At 37.7% G+C, this 18837-nt stretch overlaps 2 protein-coding genes across 5 annotated transcripts; both read left to right on the top strand.

Moving 5' to 3' along the window:
• Nucleotides 1–475: 475 nt before the first annotated feature.
• LOC105226851 (uncharacterized) lies at nt 476–11293 on the top strand. 4 transcript variants are annotated; one of them, XM_019990539.3, is made up of 9 exons: nt 885–1079; nt 1313–1853; nt 1934–2262; nt 2325–2405; nt 2517–3136; nt 3200–3784; nt 3879–4098; nt 4526–9212; nt 9827–11293. In XM_019990539.3, exons 1-9 carry the CDS (start codon nt 1039–1041, stop codon nt 11153–11155), a joined length of 8433 nt encoding a protein of 2810 aa, XP_019846098.2. In that variant the 5' UTR covers nt 885–1038; the 3' UTR covers nt 11156–11293. The 4 variants fall into 4 exon arrangements, with proteins under 4 accessions (XP_011204250.2, XP_049306647.1, XP_019846098.2 ...); XM_011205948.4 differs by lacking the exon at nt 885–1079 and adding an exon at nt 476–615 and having other exon boundaries at nt 2517–3784; XM_049450690.1 differs by lacking the exon at nt 885–1079 and adding an exon at nt 638–857 and having other exon boundaries at nt 2517–3784.
• A 1622-nt stretch (nt 11294–12915) lies between these two features.
• Nucleotides 12916–18724, top strand: LOC105226916 (uncharacterized). Its single transcript, XM_049452283.1, has 6 exons — nt 12916–13737; nt 15884–15946; nt 16305–16462; nt 16539–16911; nt 16968–17120; nt 18183–18724. The coding sequence occupies exons 1-6, from the start codon at nt 13201–13203 to the stop codon at nt 18654–18656; spliced, it is 1758 nt and encodes a 585-aa protein (XP_049308240.1). The 5' UTR covers nt 12916–13200; the 3' UTR covers nt 18657–18724.
• The last annotated feature ends 113 nt before the right edge of the window (nt 18725–18837 follow it).

Raw genomic sequence — 18837 nt, 5'->3', positions numbered from 1 at the left:
AAAAGGAAAACACGGAATCAAGTACTGGGTGGTCGCATGTCAGAAGAAAAACTTAGCCGCCCGGTATATATCGATACCATAGGATATTATAATATTTTATGTTAAATAACATTATTACTATAGGTGAACATTATTTTAAATATGGATATGGATGGATGGGAATGACTTTCATTTGACTGCTCCGTGATGTAATGAAATATTATCGGTAAACAGAACATTTGTTTCTTATAAAATTTTATTCATATTGTGTCATGTTTTCATTATACAATTTATGTCAATCATCAGTTTTCAAACTTAATTCAAGTTAAATCTGCATAAATGATATACCTTTTCCAAAAATCAGATTTAGTTAATATAGATAGTCAAATATTTAAAAATTTATGTTTGGGATAATGCCTTTTATAGAGCTTTCCGATTACCCGAATACGTAAATTATCGATTACTGAAATACCCGCGAAAACTTTAATTATTTGCATCTGGTAATACGATTTTACTAAAAGTAACCACATATGTAACGATTCATAACTAAATCGCATCTTGGCGTGCCAGAATTCTAAGAAGATACGTTTTATTATACATATAAAAACATTGGGATAGAATTTATAAATTTATAAGGTATAGAAAACATATAAGTGTTCCAATATTGTTTTAAATAAATATTGTGAAAAGAAGGTTGAGATAAACACTTCAATATCGTTTTTTGCGTACGTAAAGTGTGTGTTTCGTAGCTTTTGGTTGGCTTGTAATAAATTTTACAAGTTAATACCAGCAACAGTTTTATTCATTATTAAACTGTTAAAACTCGCTGAATTTCTAAACGTGGACATATATATTTAAGAAACATGTAACCTGATATGGTAAAGTATGCAATTTGATTTTTTCAAGTTGTTTGATTTGTGAAAAGTTTTAGTGACCTACATCAGTACATACATATTTATATACTATGTGCATACTACCTCATCCGGTACAAGGAATATCTAAACGCGTTAGCATACCTATAAGTATATTTTCTATCTTGCTAGCAAATCACAAGTGCAAATGCAATGCTGTCGAAACACTTGTGTTATTAAATATGTCAGGTATATACATATAAACAAATGCATATACATACATTCATAATATACGTAGTGCAATTTTTGTAATGGTGTCAATCTATTATTTAACTTCTTTCTAATGATGATTGCATACAAAATTTAGGTAGAATTCAAAATGAACTATATATGAACAATACATTTTGATCTACTAAGAGCAAATAATTTTACGAAAATAAGAGTAAATTTTATTTTAATTTGTTATATCCATAATATTGCAGATACAAAATGAGAGAATCCGCTCATGACATTAGTCTTGATACTTGGAAGCAGTGGATTTTGGAAGCAATTTCAAAAATACGTTCTCAAAAGCAAAGACCCAGCGTTCAACGCATTTGTCAAGCGATTGGAAGTCATCACAAATTTCATGAAGATATCGTAGCAGAGAAATTAGAAGAAGCGGTTGAGTCGGGTGCCGTAATTAAAGTATATAATAAAGGACTACATTCCTATAAAGCACCTATGGCAAAAAGGCGTATTAAAATAGAGAAAAATAGTAATTTGTGTAAAATAGTTGCAAAAGCTGTGCATGATTTGGGTGAATGTGAGGGATCAACAATAAAAACAATTGAAAATTATATACAAAAGTTTAATAACATAGATCTTGGTCCCGATGTTGATTTTCGAGCAATTATAAAAAGTTCTATTAGAAAAGCAGTAGATGCTGGATTTCTTGTACAGGAAGGAAAATTATACAAAAAGGGGCGATCACTAACTACACCGCGAAAATCGTCATCAACATTGGAGGTAACCGTAACTACTGTAAGTAAAAATTGACGACAACCAAGTAAAAGTAATATTGATTTTTTTTTACTGATATTTGTTTTTTTTCTTTCCAAAAGGGTGACGATAATTGTTCCTACTGTTCCGGCGATGCACAAAAAAACAGAAATGGTATACCTGAGCCCCTGAGTTCTTGCAAAAAATGTGGCATGTCTTTACATACTACTTGTGCAAATATAGCGGCTAAGTGTAAATCACAATCATATGTGCTACTATATATGCTAGTAACGAAAGGTTCCATATGGTATTGTAAAAATTGCGCGGAATGTAGTATTTGCACATGCAGCGACCGGGGACCGTGTTTGCTGGAATGTTCGGCCTGCAAGAAAATGTATCATTTAACATGTTTGGACACGGTACCAGATAAAAAGCCCAAACATCCTTATAGGTATTTTTGAAAACCTTTGACGTATAAAAAAAATATATATATTGAAATTTTATATATTTTAGGTGCAACAATTGCATACTACAAAATTTTGATGTTGTTAAGAAAGAAGTGACGAAGAAAAGCTTGGAAACAGTTAAATATCGGTAAGCGAAAAGTTAGAGTTTGATTTCCACAGTTTTGCGGTCCTTTATTGTAAAGTCATGTTTTCTTTGAAATATTTGGTAACAAAAGTAATTGAATTGTTTTTATTACAGAAGTCAGTCAGGTGGTGAAACATGCAAATCGACCAGAGGTGGCAAACCAGTGACGCCCTCAACTTCTGAGTACGCGGGCACACGGCATAAAGAATGGATTGGTAGCAAACAAAAGGACAAACGAAGCATGGGTGCGATGGCAGGAATTTCATGTAAACGGCAAATCATAGATGAATTAGACAATAATCCAACAACATCAAAACTTTCGAAATATGAAGGTTCCAAAGAAATGTACAAAGACATTTCCCTAAGTCAAGCTATCAAATCGTCACAGAATTTACAAAAGAGTATTGCGCATAATTCGCACTTGAAAATGTTTAGACAACGTAGACAATTTGCGGGTTTCCTTAATAAATTGGATCCATCGTCGAACGATACGAAACGTACAAAAAAGAAAACACCATCAGATTTATCATCTTCAAGTTCTTCAAGCGATAGCGATGAAGATGATAACATGGACTTTGATGACGACAATCAAGACGATAGTACATCATCGGGTTCATGTTCGTCAAGCAGTTCGGGTTCCGATTCGAGTGAGAGTAGCAGTGATAGTTCCGAATTCGACAATGAAGAAGATAATTATGAAGAAAACGATGACGATGATTGTGACTCGGATAAAAGTGAGTCCAAATCAAATATATTCATTTCACAAATCCCAGTTAAGAAAGAAATTACTGTACCAGCAAAAAATTACACGTCACAAAATAACAAAATAAAAGATGAACATTGGGGCTTTGCTGCCGTTGCCAAAAATCGTGTTGACATATTTTCACAATCGCGAAATATGGAAACGGATGGCTTTGCGCTAAAAAAGTGTGGCAATCTCTTAACTGGTTTCAATAAGAATTTAGTACCCGATGAGATAAACACGCGAAACAAACAAATGAATTACAAGTCCTTACAAGGTCTTGGCAACGAAGTAGACCAAATGGAAAAGCGTACTGTAAAAACAACAGCTAAAAAGGATGACGTGCCAGAGACCAGCGTAGCATCGGCAGAAGCCGCTGCTAATCGGGGTGCAAAAAAATCTGTGGAAAAATTGCAGAAAAAGAAAGTAGCCACACTCAAGTCTGCGCCGTTGGATACGAAACGTACCGTCTATAAGAGCGACGACGATGAGGTGCCCTATTTGAATGAAAGCACCGTTATCAAGTATCAAATGATGGAAAACACAAATTACGCTAGAGGCGTAAAGCCCTTCACAAACGAAGAAAGTTCCTCCAACGAGAAGGTCGAATACGAAGAGGTGTATCCAGAGAATCCATTTGGTAATAATAAAAAGCATAAAAAAACTTAAATTTGTCTTATATAACATTATTTTGTATACATATCTCATTACATGCTTGTGCTTTTGTCATATAGAAAATCAACCACTACCCAATGGCGTAGAACAGAGTGATATAACAATTTATAAGAAAATACGCGAGAATGCTGCAAAGAAAATAACGGAATTAAAAAACTTAAACGCGCTAACCAATGCCAATATTGGGCCAACACAAGAGCGTTGCCCATCGGCAATAGAAATCGGAAAGTGGCATATTGAAACCTGGTATTCGAGTCCTTTTCCACAAGAATATGCCAGGTATGTTTTATTTTCTATTTTGTTTATTATTTTTTCTATTATTTTTTATTAACTTTTATAATATATTTTAATTTTTATATATATTTTTTTTATTATTTTATTTTATGTTTTTTTTTTAATTTTATTTTTATTATTAATTTTTAATTATTATTATTTTATTTTTATTGTTTTTTTTATTTTTGTTGTTTTTTTTATTTTTATTGTTTTTTATCTTTACTGTTTGTTTTTATTTTATTTTTTAACTTTTTTTATATTTTTTATTGTATTTTTAGTATTTTTTGTTATATTTTATTTTTTTTTCTTTTATTTTTTATATATTTATATTTGTTTTTACATATTTTAATTTTTTAATAATTATATTTTTTTTTGTAAATTTCCTCAGCAATTGCATATTTTCATTTTCTTTATAACTGCATTTCTTTTGTAGGCTTCCCAAATTGTATTTGTGTGAATTTTGTTTGAAATATACAAAGAGCAGATCTGTTTTGGATCGACATCAAAACAAGTGTCTTTGGAAGCAACCACCAGGCACCGAAATATATCGTCATAACGATATATCGGTATTTGAAGTCGATGGCAATATAAACAAGATATATTGTCAAAATCTATGTTTGCTGGCCAAACTATTTCTGGATCATAAAACACTTTACTACGATGTTGAGCCGTTTTTGTTTTACATCTTAACCAAGAACGATAAGAAGGGTTGCCATCTGGTTGGCTATTTCTCGAAGGAGAAACATTGCGCACAGAAGTTTAATGTATCATGCATATTGACAATGCCACAATTTCAAAGGCAGGGTTTCGGTAGATTCCTCATTGAATTTAGTTATCTGCTCAGTCGGGAAGAGGGCCAAGTTGGCACACCAGAAAAACCACTCTCCGATTTAGGCAGACTGTCATATTTCTCTTACTGGAAATCAATAATTTTGGAATATATTTACAATCACAGAAATGATGGACGCATCACCTTCAAAGATATTGCCAACAAAACGGGACTGACCGTTTCCGATATAGCATTGGCCTTTGAATTGTTGAATTTTATTAAATTGCGTAAAAATGAAGACGACATACGTTACCAAATCAATATCAAGGTTGATTGGGAGAAAGTGATATCACATTATAAGAAACTGCAGAATTCCAAACGTATACCGTTAGAGACGGATTGTTTGCGTTGGAGTCCGCTATTGTCCAAATCATTGACGGGCGATGGCACAAAATCGTCTGAAGAAAGTTTTTTGGACAGCTCCACGCGGTCCGATCAGACCGCTATCGAACGGATTAGATCCCGAAAATCGAATTCTTTGATTGCGAACAATGCAAATTTCATAAAAAAGGAAACGAATACGCATGTCGGTGGCGGCATGCAAAGTAGTAAAAGTAAATTGTCCAATTTCAGCAAAGATAAAATCGCCAGCGCAACCGTAGAACTAAATTTTCACAAGCGTAAGCCCGCGCATGTAAAAAACACTAATACGGATTTAAAAAACTCTATGCATGAGGTGATAGACGAAAGCAACGAACCGCCGAATCAAGACGTACCCGAGCAAAATAAGCTGCATGAAACCGTAGCCCCAAAATCCGAAACGAACAGTGATAACGCAAAAGCGCCCACAAGTGTTGTTGTAGAAGTCGCTAGGAGAAATCCACGCAAACGCCATCTTAGCAGAGATGATAGCATTTCAGCGTCGACGGCTGAAGAGCCGGAAATCATCCATAAACCTGAAAAAAGACGCAGAATTCAAAATTCACCTGTGCAACCAATTGTTGTTGCGGAGAAGACAAAAGCTGAGGCGGTGGATAGTATGGGTATAGAAGATGACAAGCCAACCAGCCGCGCACAAAGATTAGCGAATCGTAAACAAAGCACACCCATTGTATCCACCAATAAGAGAAAACATTTTGAACGACAAAATGAATTGAAGATGAATATTAAACAAGAAGAGACAAGTTTGGCAGAGAAAATGGCTATTGAACCTGAGACCGAGCCTAAGCCTGAACCCGAACCTGCCGTCGAAAAGGAACCACAGCCAGCATCTGAAGCTATAGTCGAACCTGAAGCGGCGAAAGAATGCATGGAAGTAGAAGAGTCGACTGAAGACAAATCAATAAAAAATTGTAATAATGATAAGCCCATAACAACCGTACCCAAGTTGCGAGGCAAGAAGAGCATTGAGAAGAAAACCACTGAAATGTATAATGAAAGTAATGCCAACAGCGCTAAAAATGCCAGTGCAGCCAGCGAAGCTCACAATCCAGAGCAAGAACAGGAAAGCAAGCAGGAAACGAAAAACAATGCAGAACATGCAGGTAACGCCGGAGTCGAAACAGCAGTAAAGGACAAGGAAGTAGAAGTCGCGCCAAATGCAACTGTTGAACAAAAAGTAGAAGAGCAACTGCAAAAAAACCAACAGAAACTAGAAGAAGTACAACAAATACAACAGCCGATACAACAAACTGTGCCGTTTAACGTTGGAAAATCCGAAACATGCGCGTTACCAGCGGGGAACGATGAAAAAGTCTTAGAAGCCGTAGCGAAGAAGACCAAAAAGACATTTGCCGAATTAATGGTGGAGAATACCGACACCAACAGCGCTGTTGCCACACCAGACTCAAAGTTGAATTTGAACGAAAATAAAAACCCGTCGCTTGAGCATGAAAACGAGCAAAAAGACGAAGTAAACGTTAAAAGCGTATGTGCCACTAGCGAAAATGCAACACCAATTGCCGTTGCCAATGTCAACGATGATAAACCAAAAATTACAGACGAAGTGGTTAAAGATGCTGTTACACCTACAGAAAGTAACGTACAAAATGTGGAACAAAAAACTGAAATCGAAGTCAATGCTAATACGAATGCAGTTACTGCCACCAAAACTGAGCCGATCACAACAGAGGCAACACCTGCACCGTCAACTACAATAGTTGTTAAGGAACCACTATGTAAAATAGAATGCATTGAAAACGAAGTGTCGCCAAAAATGGTGGCACAAATTTCACCAAAACAAACAATAAAAGAAGATTGTGCAAATTCCCCGTGCCTTACGACCGAGACAAGTAGCAAGGATGACGAACATAAAGAAACCTACGAAAGTAGAAACGATACAAAACAATTGGCTGCTGCAGCAGTAACGCTCACCACAGCAACACCAGCTGTGGCAATGGCCGCTGTTGTGACGGCACCGCCACTCATCGCACCAACGCCAATTCCGCCTACTATCACATCAACCGCGGCAGCACCTGTAATTGCACCCACACCGGTATTAACAGCGACACCGGCGCCAATAACCGTCACTACAGCTACTACTGCACCTGTTGCACCACCAACACCGCTGCAAATACCTAAGCCAACAGCAAGTGAAGCGCCGATTATCTGCAAAACGGATCAGCTTGTTGAAACTAAACCCATTATGAATATTAAAACCGCATCGCCACCCACAAAAACATATGCAGATAATGTGGCCGAGAGCAAAATCAATGAGAAGAAAATCAAAAATGTCATAGAGAGTGTAGGTGTCGAAAGAAAGGAGAAGATCTACACCCAATCAAACAACATGCATGAAAACAGCGAATTAAATAAATTGAAAATACAACAAAAAATTAATGAAGCCGCTGCAGCGGCTGCTGCAACAGCCACGTTGGAATTACAGCGAGCACATATGCAAGCGTCTGTTAAGAAAAGCACCGCCAACCAAGCTGTAATATCAAATGCTAACGCCATAAATACCGGACGCATCGATGCAAGCAGCAACACATCGTTTATGAAAAGCGTTAAGGATAAACAAAAATCCATAATTACACATACAGACATTAAGATAAAAGAAGAAGACAAGCAAGTACAAGTTATAACAAATAAAGGCACCGATGCCGCCCTGTTATCCTTGCATGAGAAGAATCCCTACAATACGGCCGCAGTCGCCGCTGCCGAGCATCAGAAAATGCAAAACTCAATGGATCTGAATAAGATTGCCACGCCGTTTGCCATAAATCAAATACCTAATTATGCAAATACGCCACAGTATTGGCAATGGGACTACTATGGTTACAATTTGTCAACATTGGACGCCGCCAGTCATAAAAATCAAAATAAATTCAAAGATTTGGCCACAAGCATGGCTTATTCGCACAATTTTACGCAGAATTTATATCAATCTGCTATACAGCATCATGCTCATCAGCATATGCAGCAGCAGCAACAACAACAGCAGCAACAGCAACAACAGCAGCAGCAGCAGCAACAACAGCAACAGCAGCAACAACATCATACAAAAGATAAATTGAAGAGTGATAAAAAAATGAGCGCTTGCAAGAAGGAGGATGCGTCTAAAAGTAGTGCAAATTCGAATAGTCAAAACTTTAGTGGCAGTCGTGAGGATTCACATAATTGTGGCTTTTCAAATCCCCAAACGGCCGCTTACGGTCAGAAATGCAATAATATACAATCGAAATCACATAAAATGTCCACAGACCAAACACAACACATCAAATCGTTAAATCTCTTGCCTAACGCTAGTTCGCGATTTTACAATCCAATACCCATACCCAGTAATGCGCTCGCACAACAAGCCTTATGCGGTCAGAAAGTGCGCGGGGAGCATAACAATTTGAATGCCGCTGAAGAGAACAAGGTTAAGTTGAGCGCACACAATGCGGCCAACCAACAGCAACAACAGCAGCAGCATCAACAACAACAAAGCGCCGCACAAGATATTACCACACCGATGGCGTATAGCTCAGGTTCGTCAAATCATTCGGCGAGTAATTTGCATCATTATGACTGCGGCATGACTGTACCGATGAATATGGATTCGCCATCAAGTATTGGCAGTGATATACAACAAAATACGCCCGATCCAATACCTTCTACGACGCCGCACATACAGCAACAGCAGCAGCAACAACAGCAACAATCACAATATTCTGATTGTTCGATGCAAAGCCATTCGGGTAATACACCGATGCACATGGCCATACAAACTTCACACATTCAACAACAACAACAAGCTAATCTCAACTTAAATATGCCGTCGAGCAGCGCGCAGGGCCTAAATTCGCTTACAACCTCACAACAACAACAGCAGCAGCATAGCCAGCAAAGTCGAAAAGTCAATCAGCAGGTATTTAGCAAATTCCTATTTATGATTAATTGGTAGTAGTTGAAAATTTGAGGTTAGAAGTGCAGCAAATGCCAAAAATATACGTATACTATATATGAATCATCAGCTTAACCAGCTGAGCCGATTAAGACATGTCCTTCAGTCTGCCCGTCCGCTTGTCGGTATGAAAGCGAACTAGTCTAGTGCCTTAGTTTGTGAGATATCCATCTAAAATTACTTTTCTTCACAAAAAGTCGCTCATTTGTTAGAACGGTCGAGATATTAGCCCACTATAGTATAAAGCTGCCATACAACTGAACGGTCAAAATCTTGTATTTCACACTTTGTTTTTTTTTTTGAAAATCTCATATGAAGAATGGTATAACATTCGAACAGATTGTACAGTTGCACTACTATAGCATATATATAGGTGCCATACAAACTGATCAGCCAAAATCAAGTTCTTGTTCTTGTATAGAAAACTTAAGTTCTTGTATAGAAAACTTGTTTCCTTCTGAAGGGTATTATAGCTTCAATGCAAGCGAAGCTAATATTTTTTCTTGTTTTTACTGATACTACTAAAATATGTTTCTGTAATATACATTATATTATAATTTTTTTCATGTCCTATTCAGGCTGAATTGGTGGCCAGCAGTTCGAATCAGCGTGCAACCACGCCCAAGGCTATACGTGGCGGCAATACAAGTGGCAGCAATCAGCAACAGCAGCATCGCCAGCCAAAAAGCACGCCACCCACTAACACTGCAGTCAATGTCTCTCAACAACAACAGCAACAGCAGAGCGTTAACAATAATCAAAATCTATTACAATCACACCAAGAACATTTACATAATATGCAACAACAATATTCACAGCTGAGTGGTCAACATCATCATCAACAAAATATGCATATTGATTATATAACATCCATACCACCAAACATACAAAACTACTCGTCGAATGCAACCAACTCCTACGACATAGTTTCCATGCCCACAGTAATACCACAACGTATGGCCATTAGTAACACTTCACATTCGTTATCTAGTCCACATCAACGTACATTGGATCAGTCCTCACCATCAGCATGTGCTGTAAATAATTATTATTTACAAAACAATTTAACACCGAACGAGGCGAGCACATCACGTGTACCCGTACCGGCCTCATCGGCAGCGACCAATTCGAATGGCGGTGGTGCCGGTGTCGGTGTCATTCATATCAGTCCCGATCCTTCGGCGAGCTCTTCTAGCGGCAATGGTGATACACAATTGGCACAGGATAATGTCTCTGAATCGTCATCATCGAATGCCGGCACCACACCAACACAAGTCGGCAATCTATGTAGCCTCTCGAAATTACAACAGCTAACAAATGGTTTAGACATACAGCCATGTAACACTTCACCGGCTGGTCAGGTGAATTTAACACCACCGCCGCATCATCCAGTCTCGCATAATTCGATGACACCGCCACCACATCTATTGGTGACGCAAAATCGTAGCTTGGGCACACCACCCAATATGCTGCAGCCGCAAATCAATCCACTGCAATATCATAAATACTATTCGAGCAACATGAATATTGCACCGATTGCAACATCACAAAATGTGAATAGGAATACGCGTAATACGGCATCGGCGCCGGTACAACATATTGCCGTATCGTCGGTGACCACATCGTCGACCACCAGTCGCACCACAAATGTACACATTAGTCCGAATTTGATGCCGCCCTATGGCGCTATAAATGGCTATCGCATGACAACACCACAAGCGGCGGCCACACCGACCTATGCCGCTGGTGGCGATTATTCCAATTCGCAGATTCCAATGCAAATGGGGGTTATGAATATGCAATCGCAATATCCCGATGCCTGTGCCATTCAGCGAGCACAACAGAATTCGATGTATTCAACTTATCCACCCCCATATTTATCGTTGAACGGGGCTATGAGAAGATAAAGTATTTAGTGTATAGTGAATGCTTAAAAGTTTATATTTATATACATACGTACATACATACCTACATATATACACACATACAAACTCTATAATTGTATATTTCGTAACAAATAAAATAAATGATTCAAATAAACATAAGCATTGCATTTTTTTATTAATTATCGGAAGTGAAATTGTTTATCGTTTAAGGTGAAACACTTCATCTAATATCGATAACACGATTTTGCGACTGTTAATCTCGGCTTGCTAAAATTATAGTAAAAATTTCCTAACACGTAGAATTTTTGGTGTTTTAGTCAAGTGGTGTAGGAGTCAAATTACCACCATTTATTAAAATGACAAAATTATCTATACGATGGAAAATTTTCGCACTCATATTCGTAGTCAAGACATCTACATAAATACCCCACAGACCTCTAACCCTAACTTAAACTTTAAAAATTCTAAGCTATAAACCACTACTACGTTCAAAAGATTAGGGTATTCAATACTACATCGGAATCTAAAATAATATCTTCCAATTAAAGAACCTAACCTTAAAGAACCTGCTCCAAAAAATCTAAAAATTTCTCATTTGTTTGCCGTTTTTGTACCGCGCACTTTACGGCTTGGTGGTATGCAATTGTTTGCCGTTGGTTAGTCCATATCAGAATAATATTTATCGTAGTTGCAAACTCGAGGGGAGTAAGAAAACGTCTCCACACTTCCTCCCAGCTCTATCGCCCGATTCCGTTGATGGGGAATATATATCAATATTTTCCATTGACAGGCACCGTAGGGCGACACTATTATCACCTCCCTATACCATCTGATCAAATTTGACCTGGACTGATCCATTTAAACTAAGCACGCAAATCGAATAGATAAAAATTTTGTCTCGACTCGATTAGTACAACTTTTTCTAGTTCGTTTGTACTCGTTTGATGTTCATATGTACAAATGTCTGTTAGAGTGCCAAGTTTGTTCATGAAGCGAAAAGCTTGTCTGGCGAACCGAAAGCGTAAAAATCGAAATTCGCTGAAGTCACTGAAGACACTCCTAGCCGATGTTCATTATAAGTCCATGGAAAGTTGCTTGTATTGGCCCAAAATAAGTTGTTTTTGTCAGTCCGGCTCAACTTTGATCAAATGGTGGTACTTCATTTACTCGGAGTCTCCTTCTAGTGTCATACACATACTTATGAGTCAATCCAATTTTACGAGTTCATCCAATTTTCTCCGCTTTAAGCAATAACAGAATACGAAGATATAAGCTGGCTGCGCCGACTTGCACTCAACAAACATTTTCCGGCCAGAAAATAATATACATACATACATTTGTACATTAGAACGGGTCGATTTTTTTTTTTTTTATAAAATCTCGAGAAATGTTCTACTGATCATTTTGAACAACTTTACCTAAGAGGTTAATGGAACGATCTTACGTATTCGACAAATGATCAATAGAATATCAAAATCCAGCAACGTATTAAATTTCATTCGGGTATCTTAAAAACTGGCAAACAAATTTTTACGATCCCTAAAAATCATCGCCTTAAAAACGCTGATTCGAAACCGGCTTTAGAGCCATAGTTTCTTAAGCAAAGTTGTGTCAGAATGATCCATAGAACATTTCCTGCATACGCGATTTTTTCTTTTTTTTTGGCTCATTATAAACCGATCCGCTCTAATGCACATACATCCCCACACAGTTTACATAAATGCAGTATAATAATAAACTTGTGTGTAAACAAGAATGAATTTTGTCAATCTGTGAGGTTATCACAGCTCTTTGAGTCATTAACGCGCCTATCAGTGAGTTTCTGAAGAGCAGACACAACCATTCAAAAACAGTCGAGATTTAGCAGCGGAGTGAGAAGTGTGTACAAAGTGAAATGCAAACGAATTGAAACCGAAATTTTTCTCATAAAAAACAAATTAACAAATATAATAATTTTAATTAATACTGTTCAAATAACCGTTAGACAAAGTTGAAATAGTTGTAAAAATAAAGTTCAAATTCACACCATCGGCGTTGTGTTCGTCGCGTATCATCAATAGCGATCGATGTTTCCTTCGGCCAATGCCCGTTGCAATTCCGAGGACTCACTCATCAGCTGGTCCAATCGAAATGCTGTGGCTCAGCGTAGCAAGAGCGTGCCGCGTATGTACGGTTGTGTGGACACTTTGGCGGCGAGCACCAGTGCCTCATCTCAAATAAGTAATCCGCTCAATAACTTTGCTCCACACACGAATTGTCCGCATAGTATTGCATGTGCAGTGGCTGGCGGCACAGCGGGTAGAAGAGAAAACGATGCTTTATCAGCGGTGCATGTGCAGCAGCATTTAAGACAAAATAGTGACAGTAATACGGTTAACAACAACAATCATAGTGGTCATATTCCATATCGTCAGCATTCCCATCAGCATCATGTGGGCTCACCGAACCGTTATAGCTACAGTGGTGGCGGTGTTGGTGCAGCGGGTGTTGGCAGTAGCGCTGGCGCTCTTTTGCGTCTGTCAACAAATCGGCTAGATCCATTCTCGGCACCAACAACAACAGTAGGTTCGTCGCTGCTCGGTGATAGCATGACTGAGATTGTTGTGAGTAGTAAAGGCACAATTTTTTATCTACAAACATACGTATGGTATATATACATATATATATGTATATAGCCGCACACATTATATGTATACTTACATACATATATCTGTATATGTATATGTGTGTATTAAAATGCATGTGTAATGAAAAATTAATATGTTTTGTGCGTTGCATTTTCAAATATTCAAATAACTCATTTGTTTTTATTCGGTAGTCGAAAAAGTCTTTTCATATTTCTAATCAAATTTCAAAATATTTTTTTATCTTTATAATGAACTTTAAAGAACCAAATAAACACCATTTTGGTAGAGAACTTTTGGCCATTTTTCCGTTAGAGATCCATTCCATCAGTATAAAACTTTATTGATTTTTTGACGAAAACTGCGGCAAGTAACTTTTACAGGCTTTTCATGAAGCGAACTGTACTCCATTAAGGGAGTTCTGCATTGACCGAAACAAATGGTAGTCAAGGTCAGGGCTATATCGTAAATGCTTCAAAACTTTCCAGCCAAGGTCTCCCAGTTTTCGACGAGTCGTTGTCCTGATGGAAGACGAAGCACTTTCTGTTGATCAGTTCCGGTCAATTTTTTCGATTGCTTGCTCCAATCTCATCAGTTGTTGACAGTAAAATGTAGAATAAATCCTTCGACCAGACTGGAGCAGCTCATAGTGGATGATTCCTTTCCAATCCCACCAAACACTCATTTGTTGAGCTTCAAAATACTTAGACCATGATCTTTTTCGCACATTATTATCGTATTTGATCCACTTTTCGTCTACTATTACCATCGAGACCTCGAAATAGTGTTTGGTGAACAAAACGATTTCGAAAGAAATAACAAACACACGAACACATTTCTAACCTAAAACGGATTCTAACTGACATCCATTAACCGTTCGGAGGAGCTTAAAATTCAATTGAAACCAAGTTAAACCTATTGTTATCAGTTAATTAGACAACAACTTACACCGTTGCCATGACAGTAAGCAGGACGGACGCGGTTTTTTAACCGTCTAAAAGCTGTCAACTTTAAACCGTTGCTACAGTCACTATTAATGTCCTCGAGCTCTATTTCCCTTTCATACCGAAAACTTTTGAGTTCCAAAGCAATCATATGATGTCTGAATATGTTCACTCATCACTACCAATTAGTGGCCCTCCTGCACCGTGGGCTGCCACTTTCTGACATATGCACGGCAGCTGAGTGAAAAACTTTCATGTCACGTCAACAAATCACCGGATGCCATAGTAGCATCACACATCACCATTGGCCAAGCCAATGTTTGCCTTTCTTTTATAGAGCCAGCTTACGGTGATGTCACTTGCGACAGTCACCTAAGCACTGGTCGCACGGTGCCTGCCTTTCTTTTATAGAGCCAGCTAACAGCCAGCTTACCGTGAGGTCGCCTCATGACTGCTAAATCACAGCACTTCACGGCGCGACAGTCACCTAAGCACTGACCAGGCACGGTGCCTGCGTTTCTTTTATAGAGCCAGCTAACAGCCAGCTTACCGTGAGGTCACCTCATGACTGGTAAATGACACCACGTCAGGGCGCGACAGTCACCTCAGCACTGGCCAGGCACGGTGCCTGCCTTTCTTTTATAGACCTAACCACTGGCCAGGTGAACCTGTAGTGACTGTTTCTTGTTGAAATGTTTGCAATCGTATTTTGAAGTGGTGAACAGTATATGTTTAGCTGAGATCACAGTTCTTCCAGAAACTTCTGCTCTAGAGCAGTATATTTATAGAGCTTTCTAAAACTGAGATTTTTTACGATTTCTCTTGGCCTTATGTATAGTATATGTGATTTTCGAATGACTAAAGATTAACTTCGCTTTGGCATGCAGTATTTTTAACAGTTAGTCTCTTTACTTATGAGTACCTTCCAAGTTTTACGAAAACCGAAGGGGAATTGAATAAGGTATCGTATCTGCAGCGAATCCAGTTTTTTGTTAGAAGAAGTGAGGCAGATGGGAGTATGGTGTAAAGTGAGATTTTAAACAGTCCATAGGATTTAGGTTGGGTCGAAAATATATTGAGTAGTTATGTATATTAAAATCAAATTGTATATAATACATGTAATTAATATTCGATTATTTTTGTGCATTACTAATTACTATTTTCATAATTCTGCATTATAGGTAGAAGACTTGCGACATTCACATGAGCCTACTTCTGAGCTGCTCGACTATTGCAAACGCAAGGTAAAACTTTGAAGATCATGAAAGAAAAATGAAGATGGGCCCAGAAAAATCGGGAATCTAGATTAAATAATAGCTGTAGATTATTTGTTCATCATATTTATTTAACAGATTTGTGTATAAACTAAGAAATTTAGCAACTCTAAATATGAGTCGGCTATAATCGCATAAGCGGTGTCTACGCCAATTAAGAAGAAGAAATATGAGAAATTTCCGAGTCTTAAAGAATATCCAGTTCATATCGTAGAAGAAAATATATTTTTTGCGAAGTCTGCATGGACTTTTTGATCCAAGCTCTTATAGTAATGTGGGTTATTAATTTTCAATCACAAACTAAACATATCCAACATCTCATTTACAGTTTCTGCGCCCATTTATTTTAGTCCTATCGCTTGTCGGTGTAAATCCCATACCAACAGACACATCGAAAGTACTTTGTTGCTTAAACTATACACAGGCTTTGCTGGTCTTGCTGATACTATTGTTTGGATATTTTCTACAATATTTATGTTCATATCGGTAATTGCATTCAGATTCGTTTGCAATTTTTTTTTTAACAATAACATAAATATAACTCAAATGATTACATTTTCAGCGGCGATCGCGGTTTTATTGCGCACGATCAAGACCTCACAAACGATCCCAGCTCCAATGCCACCTACACCGTCGGTCAACTGCTGTTCGGCCACATTTTTCCCAACGCGCTAAATCTGTCCAGTTTCATATCGGCTGTAATTGTTTTCAAAATACTCGATCAAGAGCAATTACAGAATCTGATTGAACGTGTGTTTCTCACCACCTTGGAACCGCGTCGCTTGTGTAAATTACTCTGGTCATATTTGTTATGTGGAGTGGTGTTGTTGGCCTTCCTCTTCGCCTATACAATTCCTTCGGTGCTTTTGCAGTCGCGCATCATACAAGTCAAATGGTTTACTGGCATACTGGCGGACTGGGAGTTGGCGACTAAGGTGCGCTTTATTTTATAGATTGCATTGAATGTTGGTAATTTATATTTTTGTCGCAGATTGTTTTGATCATCACGCTTTTTGTGCAGGACTTGGTGGAAGTGATAATACTCGCCAACTATTGCATCCAGTGTTATTTGCTTCGTGTACACATTTCTGCGCTGTCACATAAACTTTTGATGCATTCCATTGAGACCAACGATTGGATGCGGGTAATTAAAATTTATATGTGTATGTATATCATGAGATCAAATTTGAACCGGACTGACAACAGACCATATTTTAACATATTTTAATACAAATCTTTATTATCACCTACAAAATAGGCTACTAAAAAGACCAGTCCGGTTCAAATTTGATCCGATGTTATAAATTATTTTTAAAGGACCTCTTCTTCTTTATTGGCTTACGCGATTATAGTCGAATTTACAACACCGTCTTTCCTACTTTCGCAGTTTTGCGCCAATTGGAGATTTCAAATGTAGACAAGTCCTTCCTCACCTGGTATTTCCAACGGAGTAGAGGCCTTTCTCTTCCTCTGCTTCCCCTGGTGGTTACTGCGTCGAATACTCTAAGAACTGGAGAGTTTTCATCCATTCGGACGTCATGACCTACCCAGCGTAGGCTCTGTTTCTTAATTTGCAGAACTACATATGTCAATGTCGTCGTGTATCTGGTAGAGCTCACCGGTCCATTTTAAATAGACCAGACTGGGTTAAATTTGATCACGCAGTATAAAAATTAGTATAAAAGGGTCAATGTTGCTATCTTTAAAAAAGTCGAGAAAACTGTTTACTTCTTCCTACTAACAAACATTTTTTTTCTAATGGGCTAAATTTGCTATACAATCTACGAGCTCGTCAGAGGTGGTTTTAAACTTATTTAGACCTCTTAAGCCCAATTTATTTATAGGGATCAGCTTATTAAGTCAATGATTGCGATTCTTTTTAGTCGGAAGGAAGTGCATCCCTAATCATAGATTTGAATAGAATAAAGAAGTCTTTAGCATGTTCTGTGACTCTTGGTCTATTAACCTCTATAAGACCTACAATTTTCCCATCGATTCTCTCAGTTTTTCCTAGCACGTATACTTTGAAATTTATTATGGTTAACTGTTTTTATAAACCGCCTGAATTAAATTGTTATCGATCTGTCACAAATTATTTTTTGTATTTGGTTCATGCTTCTAGACTTTAGAAATCGCGTATGTGAATATTAGTACTCATTACCGACACTAAATTAACTAGCAACTCAAATTTGATTATATTCCACAGGAGGTACTGGAATTTCACAAGTTATTGGAGCATCTCAATCGCCATGCTGCTGTGCCTGTTTGTTTTTTAACCGTTATGAATTTAGCTTATGCATTTGCTGGTCTAATATATATTTTCAACGATTTGGATTTTCATTATTCTGCTTTGGAAATAGTACTTTTGAATATTTTCAACGTTTTACTTTGGCTTCTACTGGGTGTTATACCATTTGTGTTGGCCGCTTCGGTAACGCATGCGTGCCAAAAGGCGCAGGCTAACGGTCATCATATTCGTGCACGTCCTTTTGTTTATCACAGCACGTCGACGGATGATTTGAACTCTACATTGTTGTTTTCGTCGTCTTTGCAAATGTCAGCTAAAATTTTTAAAATGCCCATTCAACCCAATTATCTTTGTTGTGCGTTATTGTCCATATCGATACTGGTTTTAACACTGGGAATGTGTCTTAACCCTTCGATTATAGGTATTTTTTAACAGTATATTTGTATATATCTCATTTCAAACATGGCAAATAAATATATGTGCTTATGGCCTTATGAAAATCGGGTTTCTTTCTTTTTAGGATAATAAGATAAATAATGATTAGTTGCTGCTAGAGAAGTTTAATTACGAATTCCGTTTCTCAATAATTCACCGTCACTGTAAAAGTGCTCAC

Source organism: Bactrocera dorsalis, chromosome 3 (genome assembly GCF_023373825.1).
Source record: "Bactrocera dorsalis isolate Fly_Bdor chromosome 3, ASM2337382v1, whole genome shotgun sequence".
In the NCBI taxonomy this organism is placed as follows: Eukaryota; Metazoa; Arthropoda; class Insecta; order Diptera; family Tephritidae; genus Bactrocera; species Bactrocera dorsalis.
The sequence above is the reverse complement of the archived record's forward strand: the minus strand, read 5'-3'. Positions and strand labels throughout refer to the sequence as shown.

Coding starts and splice junctions, on each gene's coding strand:
- LOC105226851 (XM_019990538.3), top strand. CDS start 1,039: ATGCAATGCTGTCGAAACACTTGTGTTATTAAATATGTCAG. Junction 1,854..1,933: donor TGGAGGTAACCGTAACTACT/GTAAGTAAAAAT, acceptor TCTTTCCAAAAG/GGTGACGATAATTGTTCCTA. Junction 4,099..4,525: donor TTTCCACAAGAATATGCCAG/GTATGTTTTATT, acceptor TTTCTTTTGTAG/GCTTCCCAAATTGTATTTGT.
- LOC105226916 (XM_049452283.1), top strand. CDS start 13,201: ATGTTTCCTTCGGCCAATGCCCGTTGCAATTCCGAGGACTCACTCATC. Junction 13,738..15,883: donor ATAGCATGACTGAGATTGTT/GTGAGTAGTAAA, acceptor TCTGCATTATAG/GTAGAAGACTTGCGACATTC. Junction 16,912..16,967: donor ACTGGGAGTTGGCGACTAAG/GTGCGCTTTATT, acceptor TTTTTGTCGCAG/ATTGTTTTGATCATCACGCT.